Source organism: Lygodium microphyllum, chromosome 22 (genome assembly GCF_053477565.2).
Source record: "Lygodium microphyllum isolate KBCC chromosome 22, Lygodium_microphyllum_v1.1.10, whole genome shotgun sequence".
Lineage (NCBI taxonomy): Eukaryota > Viridiplantae > Streptophyta > Polypodiopsida > Schizaeales > Lygodiaceae > Lygodium > Lygodium microphyllum.
The window spans coordinates 123,349,158-123,364,853 of NC_141156.1; the positions used below are offsets into that span (position 1 = coordinate 123,349,158).

The 15,696-nt window shown below is 38.9% G+C and overlaps 1 protein-coding gene across 1 annotated transcript; it reads left to right on the forward strand.

Moving 5' to 3' along the window:
- Positions 1-3,879: 3,879 nt before the first annotated feature.
- On the forward strand, positions 3,880-8,818 carry LOC148017574 (peptidyl-prolyl cis-trans isomerase FKBP62-like). Its single transcript, XM_087662556.1, has 14 exons — positions 3,880-4,253; positions 4,398-4,484; positions 5,133-5,393; positions 5,473-5,553; positions 5,636-5,716; positions 5,876-6,070; positions 6,153-6,239; positions 6,332-6,507; positions 6,590-6,712; positions 6,836-6,982; positions 7,328-7,455; positions 7,548-7,668; positions 7,944-7,998; positions 8,095-8,818. The coding sequence occupies exons 1-13, from the start codon at positions 4,001-4,003 to the stop codon at positions 7,950-7,952; spliced, it is 1,749 nt and encodes a 582-aa protein (XP_087518682.1). The 5' UTR covers positions 3,880-4,000; the 3' UTR covers positions 7,953-7,998; positions 8,095-8,818.
- The last annotated feature ends 6,878 nt before the right edge of the window (positions 8,819-15,696 follow it).

The following is a 15,696-nucleotide window of genomic DNA, read 5'->3' on the forward strand; positions in this document are numbered from 1 at the left end:
ATCTTAATGCCAAATGAGCAATACAAGCTCACAACATCAAGTACATGATTGCATGGAATCCAAGATACATCTAGGAGCATGAAACCCAAGTAAGTCTTCAAACTCATAATGTGAGTGACTAAAGCAATTGAAGCATGCTCCAAAGCATCCAATATAGCTCAAGTCTAAGTGTTAAAGCCATCCATAACCATATCTAGATCCAAGAATCAATGTAAGGCATCAATGCATGTAAGTGACATACTCGAATAGCATCAAGCCTTAATAGGCATAAAGTTACTATTGTTAATAGCTTGCTTCCCAAACAGTTATTATTACAGCGATGAAATTCTACAAAATGGAGCTAATCAATCTATAAACAATCCAACTAGCGTCTCAAAGCATAATCATAACATGTGAGTACCAAAAGAGCATCATCAAGGCATTAAACATGTATAATGGAGCTCAAAGTTTGTTATCCAAACTAGAAATGTTCTATTTTGTGTAAAACAAAGAATTGAAAACTATACAAAATCAACTCTATGAGTGCTCAAATTTGTAGCTCTTGTTGTGCTCTTTATTTCTAGCTATATAGGACTTGAATTCAATACCATATGTAAAAGTTATGGCAAAAATACGAAAGTGCTATCAAGCTACCATAGCTATCCATGACTTCTCCAACATGCTCTATATTCACTCAAAATGGATAGAATTGCTACTTTTCAATCAATAAGCACTCAACAAGGCTTAGCTAAGCCTTGGGAGACTCCTCAACAAGCTAAGAGCAAGTTGGAACAAGCTAAGAGAAGAAAAGAAGCATTCCATATCTCACAAGAAAGAAACAACGGTTGCCATCAAACCTTGAGCTAAAGCTTTGAATCCAGGCTAAGTAAAGGATGAAGAAGCTCCTCGAAGTCATGGACAATGGAGCAAGAGAGCAAGAGAGCAAGAGAGAGAGACACATGATGCGGAAACTCCAACAGTCACAATGTGTGACTGACCTTCCTTTATTAGTCATTGAAAGAATAAATAATAAATTGCTAGTGATGGGTGCGCACCACATATAGTGTATGGATGTGTGGTCACAGTGCATGTAGTATATATAGGACGGTCTAGGCATAAACACCTTTATCCCCAACACAATCGTCATTGGATGAGCGACATATTTAATTTGTTGATCACGCTATTCATCTTGATATAAGTGATGCAAATACTTGAGCTTAGCTTATGCAAATCGATTTTCTCCATTACGCCGACTTGCCTTGAAGCCAATGGTCCAATAGTCCTTATGCAGTAGCCTAAATAGATACCATAAGAAAGATAGGAAAGGTTGGTGGTAAACTTAAATTTACTCCATGATTTTCTATTCTCTATTCTTTCTCATTACTCCCACTGTCTGCTTCCTTTATAGTCTTGGAATGGTGTTTATTATGTTTCATCTCAATGGCTCTTGATGTTTTGCAGTTTGTTGTAATACCTATAGTAGCAATGCAACCCTTTCTTATACTTTGTGTTAGGATTAGGGCTCTAATAGACACCAAAAGAGGGCTCATTTTTTTCTAATACCATTTATGAACCATGTGTAAAGAATAGCTTTAGACCATTGTAATTGATTTGTGTTGATGCATGGGGACTATCACAGACTATGTCATTGGCAAGATCTTGATCTTTGTGGCATTTTTTAATGACAACAGATGATACATTTGGATCTACATTTTGAAGCATGTAGCTAAGGTCTTTGATGTCGTTCTTGATGAATAACATAATAAGCATGATCCTAAAGTAGTAAAATGCAAGTGTTACAATCCCTCTACTTAGTGAGAGGTTGATTAGTAAAGATGTGGTTTTTACTAAGCTAGCTTGTTGGCATCATCCTTTGTTGGTTAATTTGGTTGATGATAATGATGGCTTCATACATGGTGCATAATAATTGTATACTTTTGTTATCTCTAGATTTATAGGTGATAGCTCACTTGGGTTAGGGAGCCTCATGATAAGTTGAGTACAATCCACTAACATTGGCATGCTAGCGAGGGGGAGAGATAAAGGGGAAAAAATAGTTTATGAGATTCATAGAGCTTCCAATTGTGGTTATGATTTATCAAGATTAGAGAGCTTGTTGTCGAGTTATGCACATAAATTATTGTTATGCCTAGGGTAAGATTGAACAAGTCTATGGAGGCACATGAGAGAGGTGGATCCAGTCATAATACACCTCAATTATGTAGGTCTATGAGAGTTAGATGCCCATTTCACTTATTCAAATATAGTGGATACACTACTAGACATTATGCTTACATGACAAAGGTGTGGACAAGGAGGAGACACATTACTAAGATGGCAAATGTGAGGACTAGCATTGCCTTGGCTTTTGCAAAAGTTTGGACTTTGTAGCAAGTTGATGTGAAAAACACATTTCTAAATGGAGACTTGATGGAAGAGGTGGGTATGGTGCAATGTGAAGGGTGTACACATCCTAACTATCCCAACCATGGTTGAAAAAAGTTATTTATAGACTAAACCACACCTATCTAAAGGTAGTATTGAAAACACCTTTTTGATTTGAAGTAGAAAACAATTTGCTATTTTGGGTAGACTCATGAACAAAAGCCCTAGTTTTAAAGCTACATTTAAGGCATTTAGGAACTCTTGTGAGCAAACTAAGATGGAGAATTTTGGGCCTATAGGACTTTTGTTATTTCCAATTTGATGGGATGTTGTGAGTATTTCTTTCATAACACATTATTACTTGTGCTCAAATTATAAAAGATCGAAGCCCATAACCTTATGGAAAAGTAAGTAGACTTTTAGTGACACATGAATCTCATGTTTGGTTTGACTTTTGAGGATACCTAGAAAAAATTGGATCCACATATGCACGAATGCATATGTATATGTACATGAACATGTGCAAAATCGATGATATGGGCCATTTTCCTCATCCATGTTCCCTAAACCCTCTTCTCACCCCCACAATGATAATACGGATTGTTTGTTTAGGTCTTACATCTATAATTTGTTGTGAGTTGCTCATTCTATAGATATGATACAATAAAAAATTGTATCATATCTACAATAAACATTTGTGTGTGCAATGTGAAAGAAAAACTTGCAACTTTGAACCTTGATAACCTTAAAGCAGTAAAGTGCTAAGAGAACTTGCGAACATTGAAGCGCAATTGCCCCCAAGGTGATGGCCCAGTGGTAAAGCTTGTGTTACACGACCTAGAGGTTATGTGTTCAAGCCCCACATGATGCAACACATAGGTAGGGACACCTATGTTCACATGAAGTGTTTGTGTGGTGAGGACTCTTGCCCCCTTGAACACTTGAATCCTCCTCCTTAGGCAGGAGGATCCAAGTTGTGATCAAGCTCCATCATTTACTTGGCTCGTGGATTATCTTTAATGCCTACATGAGATGCATACCTTATTTCATGGCTAATATTTGGAGGGGAGGTTCCGCCCCACCACCTTACCCTCTCCTCTCACCCCCTGTCTTGTGAGCATTTGGGGGTGTGAGTCTAGCTTACCCCTCTCCTCTCACTTGCCCCTTGAACACTCGAATCCTCCTCCTCCTTAGGCAGGAGGATCCAAGTTGTGATCAAGCTCCATCATTTACTTTGGCTCGTGGATTATCTTTAATGCCTACGGGAGATGCATACCTTATTTCATGGCTAATATTTGGAGGGGAGGGTCTGCCCCACCACCTTACCCCTCTCCTCTCGCCCCCTGTCTTGTGGGCATTTGGGGGTGTGAGTCTAATGGCATGGGTGCGGGGGATGGAGCACAACTAGGAGTGTTGGCATGATTATGTGAAGGGCTGAGCTCCCATTTCGTAAGTTGTTAATCAATCAAGGTGGTTTACGTAGAGGTTAGCCATTTGGTTTGCTGAGAGGATCTGCTGTGTATTAACCCCTCCGGCAAACTCCGCGTCCGTGAGGACACCGAGATGGGGGTGTCCCCCGCCCACTTTACAACGTTGTCGCGGGACCTCCCATATAAGTTGCCCTCTTTCTGTTTCTATGATATCCTCTCAACCTGCAGCTGAAAGAATCTCTAGTTCTAGAGAACTAACGCTTCTCTCTGCCTCTGCTAACCCTAACAATTTCTGCTTCACAGCCATGGCTACCAATAATCAGGCTTTCATTCATCCTTTTCTCAACTCCTTGATGAAAGAAGGGGACGAACGAGAAATCGCTGAAGGTGGCCTCAGGAAGAAGCTCATTAAAGCAGGCACGGGCTATGTCAAACCGGCAATAGGGGATGAAGTGTCTGGTATTCCGCCTCTCTCTTTCAATTCAGGCTACATTCGTCACTATCAGCATTAATATTCATAGTCTTCATCGTCGTCGTCATCATCATCATTGTTTTTCTGCTTTATATTCCTTCTACTTCATATTCCGTATAATTTGCTTGCAGTGCATTATATTGGAACGTTCGAGGATGGAAAGGCATTTGACTCGAGCCGGGATAACGGGAAGCCATTTGTTTTCAAGCTCGGGCAAGGTCAGGCCATTGCACCTTTAATTGATGGTAGAATCTGGTCTTATCGCATTGAATAACGACGGGGAAGCGATGTCAGCTTACCTCTGTGTCCAACTTGACAACTGATGCAAACACATTGAATGAGCATGGCCGATGCTATTAAATGAGTGCACAGGAGTATATTTTGCTCAATAATGGAACTGAACAGGACCCAGTTTTTCTACTGCCTCGGTGTCTATTGTCTTGTCTTCTTAAGCAAGCAGCATAGTAGTTGCGGCAGGATATTTATCTGGCTTTCAGTTATAAAATTTTTTAGGGGGAACTTGAACTTACTACAGTGCAAGAATTCCTTAATGAAAGGGGGATACGATAAGGTAAGAACTCCCCTGTACTGGTCCAAACTGGGTGGACAGTCTGCGCTTGAGCGTAACTCATCAAAGCTTCAAAACACTGTAGTACTTAAAGTATCTGTATCACGTTGAAATGGATGCTTTGTCCAGTTGGCCCCCTTTTTTGTGCTGCCTCTGACTCCACACGGGCATGTGATCAAGGGATGGGGCTAGGGAATCATATCTAGCTCTGGGAAGCTTTGAATACTGTCTAGCGGTGTTGAGGTGTATGCTTCGTGTAACTGGTGATGCTTTAGTGCTGTTCCTTTATTGAACACAGGGCATGTGATCAAGGGATGGGACCAGGGCATTGCAACCATGAGGCAAGGAGAGCGTGCTCTTTTTACCATCCCCCCAGGGCTTGCATATGGGACAGCTGGTTCTCCACCAACCATACCCCCTGATGCCACTCTTTTGTTTGATGTGGAGCTCCTTTCTTGGGCTACTGTAAAGGATCTTTGCAAAGATGGTGGCATTTTAAAGCGAATTGTTAAGGAAGGGGAGGGCTGGGCGACTCCTAAAGATGCTGATGAAGTGATAAGTGAGTTCTTTACCATAGGGTTTCATATGATTGTTCGTTCTGGAGGTTTCTCATTGGTGCCTGCCTGTGGATTCTGCAGTAAAATTCGAGGCAAGGTTAGATGATGGAATCATTGTGGCCAAGTCCTCTGACCAAGGCTCTCAATTTTACGTGAGGGATGGTATGCTTTACAAGTCTTTTCATGCAGTATTCTTGTTAAAAATTGCTCATCAGCACGCCCTGAATGCAAATATTTGGTGCAGGTCACTTCTGCCCAGCAATAGCAAGAGCAATCAAATCAATGAGGAAAGGAGAGGTGGTTTCCTTAAATGTGAAACCACAATGTATGTGTCACATGCTTCATTTCATAATCGGGTGTGTCATTTCCAGCTATGGAGTCTTGCTTTGGGCACCATACTTTTGGTTGTGTTAATGGCCATAAGTAGATCAACAGCAAGAACTCGATTCTCAAATCGATGTGTTACTTCTTTTGTGGTCTGCAGATGGCTTTGGAGAGAGAGGATCATCAGGAATGTATCAGAATGCAACAGTTCCACCTTATGCAAACCTTACTGTGGAATTAGAGCTGCTCGCTTGGAAGAGTGTTGAAATATTGACTGATAGTGAGAATGTAGTGAAAAAAATTTTGAAGGCAGGGGAGGGTCATGAGAAGCCTAATGATGGAACTGTGGCTAGAAGTAAGTGCTTTCAGTTATGCTTTGGGCAGTGTAGGTAGCAAGCATGGATTTTAATGCACTGTATGCTCTTTCTTTGTGGCAGTAAGGTACACCGCTAAGTTGGTTGATGGAACAGTTTTTGAGAAGAAGGGCTATGATGAGGAGCCTTTTGACTTTGTGATTGATGGAGGTGAATTAATGGGATGCTCACAGACTCTGAACGTAATTACAAGTTTTTTTGAATTTTCTATATAGCTTGAGTGTATGAATGCTCTAATGCAGATCAGGTGATATCGGGCTTGGATATGGCTGTTTCAAAAATGAAGAAGGGGGAACTGGCTGTTATTACTATCTCTCCGGAGTATGGTTTTGGTGAGGTTGAAACCATGGGGGAATTGGCTGTTGTGCCTTCCAATTCTACATTGGTGTATGAAGTCGAGCTTGTCTCCTTTACAAGGGTGCGGATAGTGCAGAAATTCCCATTTTTTGCACAGAAGATTAGTCAAGAGGTCCTTCACAAGAGATTTTACCTTGTTTCAGGCGAAAGACTATTGGGAGATGCTGCCTAAGGAAAAGCTTGAAGCTGCAACAAAGAAGAAAGAAGAGGGAAATAACCTTTTCCGGCTTGGGAAGTTTCGGAGAGCTTCGAAGAAATATGAAAGGGTATGTGTGCTACATAAACTATGATTAATCTTATGTTCTCCATGCAATGTGAAGTTTCTAGTTTCCTTTTCTGTCAAATGGTATTTGTATGTGTACCTAAATAATATTTCTTTTTGATGGCAGGCTGCAAAGTTTCTTGAGCATGATAAGTCATTCTCTGTGGAGGACAAGAAGCAAGCACTTCCTGTTAGAATTTCTTGTTATTTGAATTGTGCAGCTTGCAAGTTGAAGCTGGCTGATTATCAAGCAGTAATTAATCTATGCACAAAGGTGACTATTAAAAGCATTTTGGACAATAATTTGAAATGTACAGGAGCCTGCTAGAACTTGTCAATTGTCTTCCTGGGGTTACACTTGAATGGTTTTTTTTGGATGCTATTTAACTTGTTGCATGCAGGACATCTGTTTGCTCTTTGTTGCAGTGTTAAGCTATTTTCCTCTTCAATAGGCGTAGTTTTATTTTTGTGCTCTTTGCAACTCATGTGCTGTCTATTTGTATGTCACTTGGTCCACTTGCATATCCAAAATCACAGTATTTTATTCTAATAGTTTGTGTCAGCTACAAGCTTTTGAATTTCTGGCAGCATTTTTCTTATCTTCATTTTGCATGCACAGGTTTTGGAGTTAGAGCCAGAAAATGTTAAAGCTCTTTATAGAAGAGCACAAGCGTACACACAAACTGGAGAATTGGATTTATCAGAGTTGGACGTAAGAAAAGCACTTGAGATTGACCCCAACAACAAGTATGTCCTGGTTGGGAACTTGTGGCATAAGTTTGATTTAGACTTCTTTGCTTCATAATGAGGATCTGAACCAATCTGGAATTTTTTTACAGAGATGTGAAAGCAGAACTGAAAAAGTTAAAAAACAAGGAAATCGAATATGAGAAAAAGTCAGCTGCAATGTTTGAGAACCTGTTTCCACGCATGAACAAGTTAACAGTGTCAAAGTTTGAGGTTATATTCTGCTTCATCGTTTTGTCATTATGGACTTGTGACAGTCACAGACTTTGACACTGTTAAAGTACAGATACTTGCATGTATTGTGGTGAGGTGTCAAAGCTAGTGTGAGTCTTGAGATACTGTTGTGCATGTGTCAGTTGTGGGACAGTGGTGTCTACTTGCATGCATGCAAGTGCTTTTTGAATGGCATGCGGTGTCACAGATAAATATCAGCTTCAATGAAAAAGGAAAGCTTTGTCTGACTTTGATTCTGTGCTTGACATTCACAGGCTATTTGACATTTTCACCTGTACTTTATGGTGGCTCGCTTGGTGCAAAATTCAGGTATGTTATATCTTCAAATTTTAACTATGAGGAGTGTATAATGTACATTCTACAGAGATTTTGTAAATCTAGCTCATATGTTTTTTGACTCTACAGGTTCAATCCATAAAGCTCTGACTACATCATTTGCAAACAAGCTATGTTTCATCTGTAGCTGCTACTAGGGTACTACTGCAGAGCCACATGGAGTTTACTTGATTCGGAAGTGTTAAGGCTCCTTGATGTCCAGCATGCTTGTTTTGTTTGTGCGTACAGTTCAGCTTTTGACAGCTTTTTCTTTCTGGCCAGACTTTTAGCACAGACAATTGGATGTGCTAAGTGAGATGCAGGAAGGAAAGGGGCCAGAGTTGTCATACACAGAATATAGGTTACTTGTAAACACTAGGCTAGAGGCAGAATAAATTTTTGTATAATGTTGATACCACCAACATGGGTGCACAGAGTTAGAGAATGCTGGAGGCAGGTCTCTGGCACTACTGTTATGTTAGTATGACGTCTTCACCAGTGGACTTAATAAATCTTGTGAAGGTGAAGAGCTGGGATTGTCTGTGTGATTCAGCAGCTAAGGATAAGAATTCTGTATCTTGCTGGTTTTGTAAAGTCCTTGTTTTTGCTTAAGTTTCTTAGAGAAGCCTTCTGGCTTCTAAGAGTCACATCTTGGATTCACTGAGAGAAGATAAATTGTACATTTTCCTGTCAGTATCAAGTATGAACTGTGAATTTTTAATTGGTACTTACACACTCTTGTCCTGATGAAAGCAACTACAAATTAGGCCAATGGAGGCTGGTTTAGTCAAACTCTATACTGTGCTGTGACATTGTATTTTTGGCTCTAAGGTTGAATATATGAGTGTTTTGGACTTGAATTTTATTGCATTATGCTTTCTACTTGGAATATTCTAGAAGAATCTTATGTAAATCCTATATTGAGGTCCCTAAATTTTTATTTGTTTTTGCAGTAGGATTTTGTGAGCAGTGTATGAAAGTTAGTTCTAAAGGTTAGCCTTTTCTTGTTATTGTTTTTAGTGCTCAAAGTTGTAACCTAGCAGTGTAGTAAAGCTAGATGTTATTTCATATAAGTCTGGACCTTTCTGATGCAAATGGTTGGCCCCCTCGAAGGACAAATTTTGGAGGAGAATCACTAGAGAGTGGAAGGAGTGATGAATAAGGTTTCAACTACGCATTGTGTATCTCCCCACTTTGCCTACTTCGCAAAAGAAGAGAAGAAATTGTTATACGTTTATTTTGGTAGTGCAAGGAGATCAGCTGCATGTGGAAAAAGATTGAGTTGGGAGTGGAGAATTTTTTTAGCATTGTACATATCATGGGTTTGTACCTTTGTTGTACGGGCAGCTTTGTTGTTATACATTTATTTTGGAAGTGTGAGGAGATAAGCTGCATGTGGAAAAAGATTGAGTTGGGACTCAGCAGTTGCTTTGTTTTGCTTCTGCTGCTTTCTTTGTCTCACACGGCACATTGGTATGAGAAGGCTAAGTACTTTGGTCCTGGTGCTTTGTGGGCTTTGCTATGACTGCTACAACAGGTCTGTTCCACCGTACCGAACTGCTATGGAGGCTGCAATTTTGCTGCTGATGAATCATTTGTGACTGGGTGGCATCTTTCAGCTGCTGGTCGATTGAATTCTGCCCTGCTGTGTGCTGCTTACCTTGTGTTTTGATCAGCAAATCTCTTTGTTTTTGAAGCGAGTAGATATTTTATTATTTTGCCTTTGGGATGTGGTGCGCAGGGTTTGAACTCACACACCCCCATAACTCAACCCACACCCAAACCGCTACGCCACAACCCCATTGGCAATCTCTTTGTTTTTGATCAGCTGCAGTCATCTAATTCTTCCAGGAAATTGTGAAACTCAATTTGACCTTTCTGTAGTCTGCCTTTTTATTGGTGATATTTTTCAAGTCTGGACCTCCACCGCGCGCCCCCCCCCCACAAAACCAATTACTTCACTAAGGATAATAATGCTCCCCACAAGCTGGAACCTCTCCAATCTCTCCATCTCAGTTCATGAACAGCCCACACATGGCACCTTATATAGTAAGCCCAACACGATAGGCATCAACCAGACTCCTGTCCGCTGATACAAGCATCCTGTGTTCAGCTCCAGAGAAGCCATATTCACTTACTTCATCCCCTGAACATCCATATTCAGTTCCTAAAGAATCCATTTCAGGACCAGCGAGTAATCTGACAAGCAAGGAGTCATCATCATCTGCAAGAGTTCTCCAGAGATTTGCTTGCCTAGCTGCAATGTCTTCCACCCGTTGCTGGTCTCATTGTCAGAGTCATCCATCCTCCACTTGTTTCTTCATCTATTCCTTCAAGCCAATTGTGAGGTTGATGTGGCCTTTCTGTAGTTTGCATTTTCATCATTGGTGGTATTTTGACTTGATTTGCACTCTGGGCAGGTTCATGTGTGGTTTTGTATTGTGCTTTGTGTCACCACATTTACTTCACTTAGTGATTTTATGTGTTGCTTTACTTTCGACTGTTGATTTCCCTGAATTATTGAACCTATGCTTTTGGGCTTATGAACACAAATGCCTTAGGTATTCTTGCTGAAGCCCTTATCTTCTCTTTGTATCATCATTCAATGGCTTCTCTATGTTGTAAAACTAGTGACAAGCTTAAAGTTCTTGATTATTTAACTTTGAGTGAGGTGTGATGAGAGCTTTGTTTGTATAGAAGTAACTAGTATCCTACTTCAAGATTTACCTCTTGTGCTGGAGGACCTTGTTTGCTCACTTAGTTGGGATGAAGATAGCTTTGAGGAAGCATTCCTAGATTGGGACATCAATGACGCCAAGGTGTGTCTGGAACTTTGTCATATTTCAAAGAGTCATGTTGGTAATTACATCTTGTTGGATGCCCCTTGAGATTTGGTTGAAGCTCCAACTCATATATGTGGCTCCGTTGACCATGCAATGTCATATGGTTGCACAGGTTTAGTAAAGGAAAACCATAAGAAAGACCATTTATACAAAGACACATGGTAGGGGGTATTTATAGGGTTTTTAAAGAATAGAATTGGTCTTTGAGATGGTCCTAGTATCCAATATTAGGTTTTAATGACTTAATGAGATATTTGGGTGTATTTAAATACATGCAAAGACTTATCTTAGTGATACAAGAAATCCAAGATGACTAATATAAAAAAGCAACACATTTTTAAATAAAGTGAGATTCACAACTACTCAGGGAGGAATTTCATAAATTTGCCCATGTCTTGTATGAAGCCTTATTTTGCATGTATGAATAATGCATGTATGAAGCCTTAGTTTGGGTCAGAATTACATTGTTTTGAGCTTGGATTGATGTATAATAGACTAAAAATCTTTTGGGTTGAGTCAAATTGGGTTTTACTTTGAGCTATCAACTCAAATTCATTGTTTGAAAGGGATTTTATATATTGTTTTGAATCCAAGATAAAGCTTGGATATGATAAATACAAATTGTAGTTGGGACCTTGACTCTTCTATGTGTTCCAATTATTTCAATTGTGCTTCTTTGTAGAAGAGTTTTGCAGGATGGGTGATGCTTTAAAGTTTTATAGATGATGTAAGACAATTGTTGGAAACTTTTATTGCCTATTTACAGTAGGAGCAATTGGATTTTGTTTCTAAATATGAATCTGTCATCACTAAAGCTTTGTAGGTTGTGAAAGCTGCCTAAAATTGTTTGATGGCAGAAATATTTTCAATTGTTTGAAGATCTATGGTGAAAAGATGGATTTTTATGGGGTTCCTTTGCACAGGATGAGCTAGTACTTTTATAGCTTGCAATGCATGAGTTGAAGTTGCACACAAATGAAATTTGTGTGAAGGATGTTGATTGGGATGAGTTGAATAAAGCTTTAAAAGGTAAGTTTTTTATTGAAGATAGGTTTGGTGACTCGCAGGCTTTTATGGAGTGGGTTATGAACCCCAATAAAGGTCTTACAGTTACTAGAGAGCTTTTATGTGAGTTTAAGCATATGTTTGGATAGTTGGATACTGTAGAGCAGCAGGCTCTTGAGACTGAGAAGATAGAGTTGTTCTTACAAGCTATAGATTTTGCTTTGTAGTTAAGGCTTAGAAAAGCTTTTAGAAGACGAGACTACTAAATAAGGCTCAAATACTAGTTGGCAGGATGTTAAGGATGCTATCTTTATGTTGGTTAAGAGAGAGAGGAGACCGGCCCAACAAATGTAGGTTGGGCCTATGCCTATGGCCACTAGTAAAGTTATAGAACATGCAGGAAAGCAACATGTTTGTATAGCTATTCTAGTCAAGGAGGATATAATGGATGAATTGGCTAAGGGCATGCATGATCTGTAGTTGAAATTTGCAAGGATGGAAGAAAATGTTTGATCTATTGCACTAAGAGCCTTGTTTTGAGAGGGATTTATACATCGATGTATTTGGTTTGATAGTAAAGAACATGAGTGCAAGGATTACAAAAATTACAAGGATGTGCTTGAAAAGAACATGATTTTCTTTAAAGATGGTAAGATCCACTTGTGTGAGACCGGTTTGCCACTTACCCCAAAATTTGGGAAGGGTGGAATGTAATAGTTAGTGGATGAGTTGGTTGTACAAATACATATCTAGTAGTGGAAGTTACTACTTTGGGTCTTTAAATTGAGAAAATTCTTGGTTGTGTTGTAGTTTCTAGTAAGAAAGTTGAACTTTGGTCTTATGCAATGCATGTAGTAGAAAAGGATAAAACACCTAGGGTTGAATTAAATGATGCAGAGAAGAGTATCCATGAGATGACTTGTTGGGATGCATTGGTAGGCTCTTTCTTTGTTTATGTGTATCTTGCTAGATTACATAATATTGATGTGATTATAGAAGAGAAGAAACAGGGATGATGGCAATCCCAGTACTTTTTAAGGGTCACCAGATGGAGTGGTAGTTCATATCCAAATCAGGCACCTCTTGCACCTCTTGCTAGGTCTATGTTAGAACATACCATGGAAGATATAAAAAAGAAAAAAGTAGGATAATGTGAAGCCCAAGGGAAAACATCCAGTATACAGATTGCAATTAGATATTGAAATTACAACACTTTTGAAAAGGTTCAGGTGGTTCATGAAGATGATGCATGTACTGTAATTGAATTGGCTGAAATTGAAAATGTTCTTATTGATGATGAAAAGCCATTTGTTATTGCTGAAAAAGTAGTAGTTTGTAGCACCACTCAAAAGGGGGGGGGGGGGGGGGTTTGAAAAAAATGCATTATAATGATGAGGCTTTAGGTTTGATACCATACGTAATCATTGGGCTTGTGCTACTACATAGATAATTGTTAAGATTGGGTATCTTGAAATCCATATTACGCTCATTGTTCATGGTTTAGATACTAATGTTATGGTTCACAACTTGTATGAGAATGGTTGATGGTTGGTAGATGTTGATCATGGATGGAGGATGAGGGCAAGTGATAGTTCTCTAGGAGATTTGTATGCAACATGCTTGAATGTCAAGGTTACTATGGGTGATGTATATGATAAGGATCACCTTTTCACGTAGTAGGACTATTCTTATCCCATTATTCTTGGATAGTTGTACATCACTGTTGTACGCAAGGAGATGAAAGTCTTATTTAGATACCTTGATTGAAATCTTAGCTATGCTAAAATCTGAGCAAAAAAATGAAAATGCGTTGATATGAGTGTGTTCTTTGGACACACACTATGAGACTCTACCAATTTTATGATGGTGGAGGGTCTATGCTTAGATGATAGGGCTGAAGCTAAAGTTGAAACAAAGTATAAGTCTATAGATAAGAAAGTAAAATTGATTGCAGTGCCATTGCCTCTAGACGATGAAAAAACGATTGAGTTGGCTTCTTGACATCCAAAATTGAGGGATCTAAAGAAGATTGGTCATATATTTATTATGGAAACATTAAAAGAGCTAAAAATTGGTTGTGATGAGTTTCTTTTGCATGTAGAAAAGCAATGCTTTGAGGAGATGTTGTCTAGGCACAGCAAGGCTTTTATATTTTAATCATTTGAAATGTGGGAGAAGGTCCCGTGGTTGATCAATTTGTAGAAGCTTTTGTTGGAAGAGCAATATATTCCTTGGGTGACTTGTACTTTGAGAAGTTTTAATTAGCAATTGAAAGCATATATATTACCACCATGAGATCACCATTGGGATAAATGCGCATGTGCACTTTACCATAGGGGGAAATGGATTATGTTGCCTATATGATGAATGCTATGAACAAGATATTACAGAATTATATACCTCATTTGACTATGCCTTTCTAGATGACGTACTGATGAAAGGGTGCATAGAAAAGGATAAGAATGAGGAATTGAATCAATAGGGGAATGGATTATGTTGCCTATGTGATGAATGCTATGAACAAGATGTTACATAATTATATATCTGATTTGACTATGCCTTTCTAGATGATGTACCGATGAAAGGGTGCATAGAAGAGGATAAGAATGAGGAATTGAATCAATAGGGACGTAGAAGATTCATCGGCAATCATATTGCTAACTATATGAGCATATCTTGGCTAGAGTAGAGGTGGTGAATCTGACTCTTTGAGCTCACAGGTCAAGTCTTTGGTATGAGTCAAGTATTGATCGTTGGCTATACATGTGGACTATATGCTAGAAAGCCATTGCCAACAAAAGTGGATACAATTGATAGGATGGATGAGACATGCTCTTTAGTGTCTGAGGTCAATAGGTTTTTGGGCACCTGCGTGCTTTATCTTATATGGATACCACATTTTGAGCATAGTGCAGATGCATTGTATCAAGTATTAAGGAAAGGAGAGATGTTTCTGTGAAATAAGATGCACATGAAGGCTATAAGAAGTTGAAGAAATTGCTAAAAACTACACCTACTTTGAGAAAAGTAAGTTACGCAGGTGGAAGACCCATTGTCATCATTGTAGATACAAGTTTGAGTTGGACTATGGTCATGATAATGATGAGGGAAACATGTATATAGTTAGGTTTGGGGCACATGTGCCTAATGAGAGGCAAAAAATATATCTGTAAATAAAGAGGAGATTGTGGGAAGTTGTTAGGGCTTTGAAGTGTGATAAAGAATACTTTTTTTGGAGCTTTAGTGATTTTAGAGATTGATTGTTTGCCTTTGCTTGGCATGATTACGAGATTTTCTACTCTAGAGATTGTTATATTGAGATTGATTGCATGTATAAAGTTTGTAAATCTTGAAATTTTGACACATTGCAGAAGTGAAAGAGGGCATCCTCCTAGTTTCAAGGCCTTAGCAAAGGAACATAGGGGTTTAGATGCGTGTGGGAGGATTGATCTCAAAGTCTTTAAACAATTGTGGATTACTCTATTTAAAGATTTTTAGGCTATTCACTACTTGCTTAGTGAGTTCTATTGTGATTTGGGGTGATTCTTTTGCATGTTATACTCCCAATTGAGGGGGTTTGTGTGGGTAGATATGGGTTTTTTCTTTCTCACTATTGTAGATAATGGAAGGTAATGACTTTAGACTGTAATATGGATCTTTTGAAGAGAGGAACAATGTATTTGATAGATATAGGCTACTTTGGTTTCAGTTTGAATTATGCATAGATGAAGCCTTGTTTGGGTTAGAATTACATTAATTTGAGCTTGGATTGATGATAGAAGACTATAAATCTTTTGGGTTGAATCAAATTGAGTTTTCTCTAAGTTATTGTCTCAGATTTATT

Excerpts from the sequence above, each read along its gene's own strand:
- LOC148017574 (XM_087662556.1), top strand. The coding sequence starts at position 4,001 with ATGATATCCTCTCAACCTGCAGCTGAAAGAATCTCTAGTTCTAGAGAA. Across the intron at positions 5,394-5,472 it reads AGATGCTGATGAAGTGATAA|TAAAATTCGAGGCAAGGTTA; the intron begins GTGAGTTCTTTA and ends TGGATTCTGCAG. Across the intron at positions 6,983-7,327 it reads TAATTAATCTATGCACAAAG|GTTTTGGAGTTAGAGCCAGA; the intron begins GTGACTATTAAA and ends TTGCATGCACAG.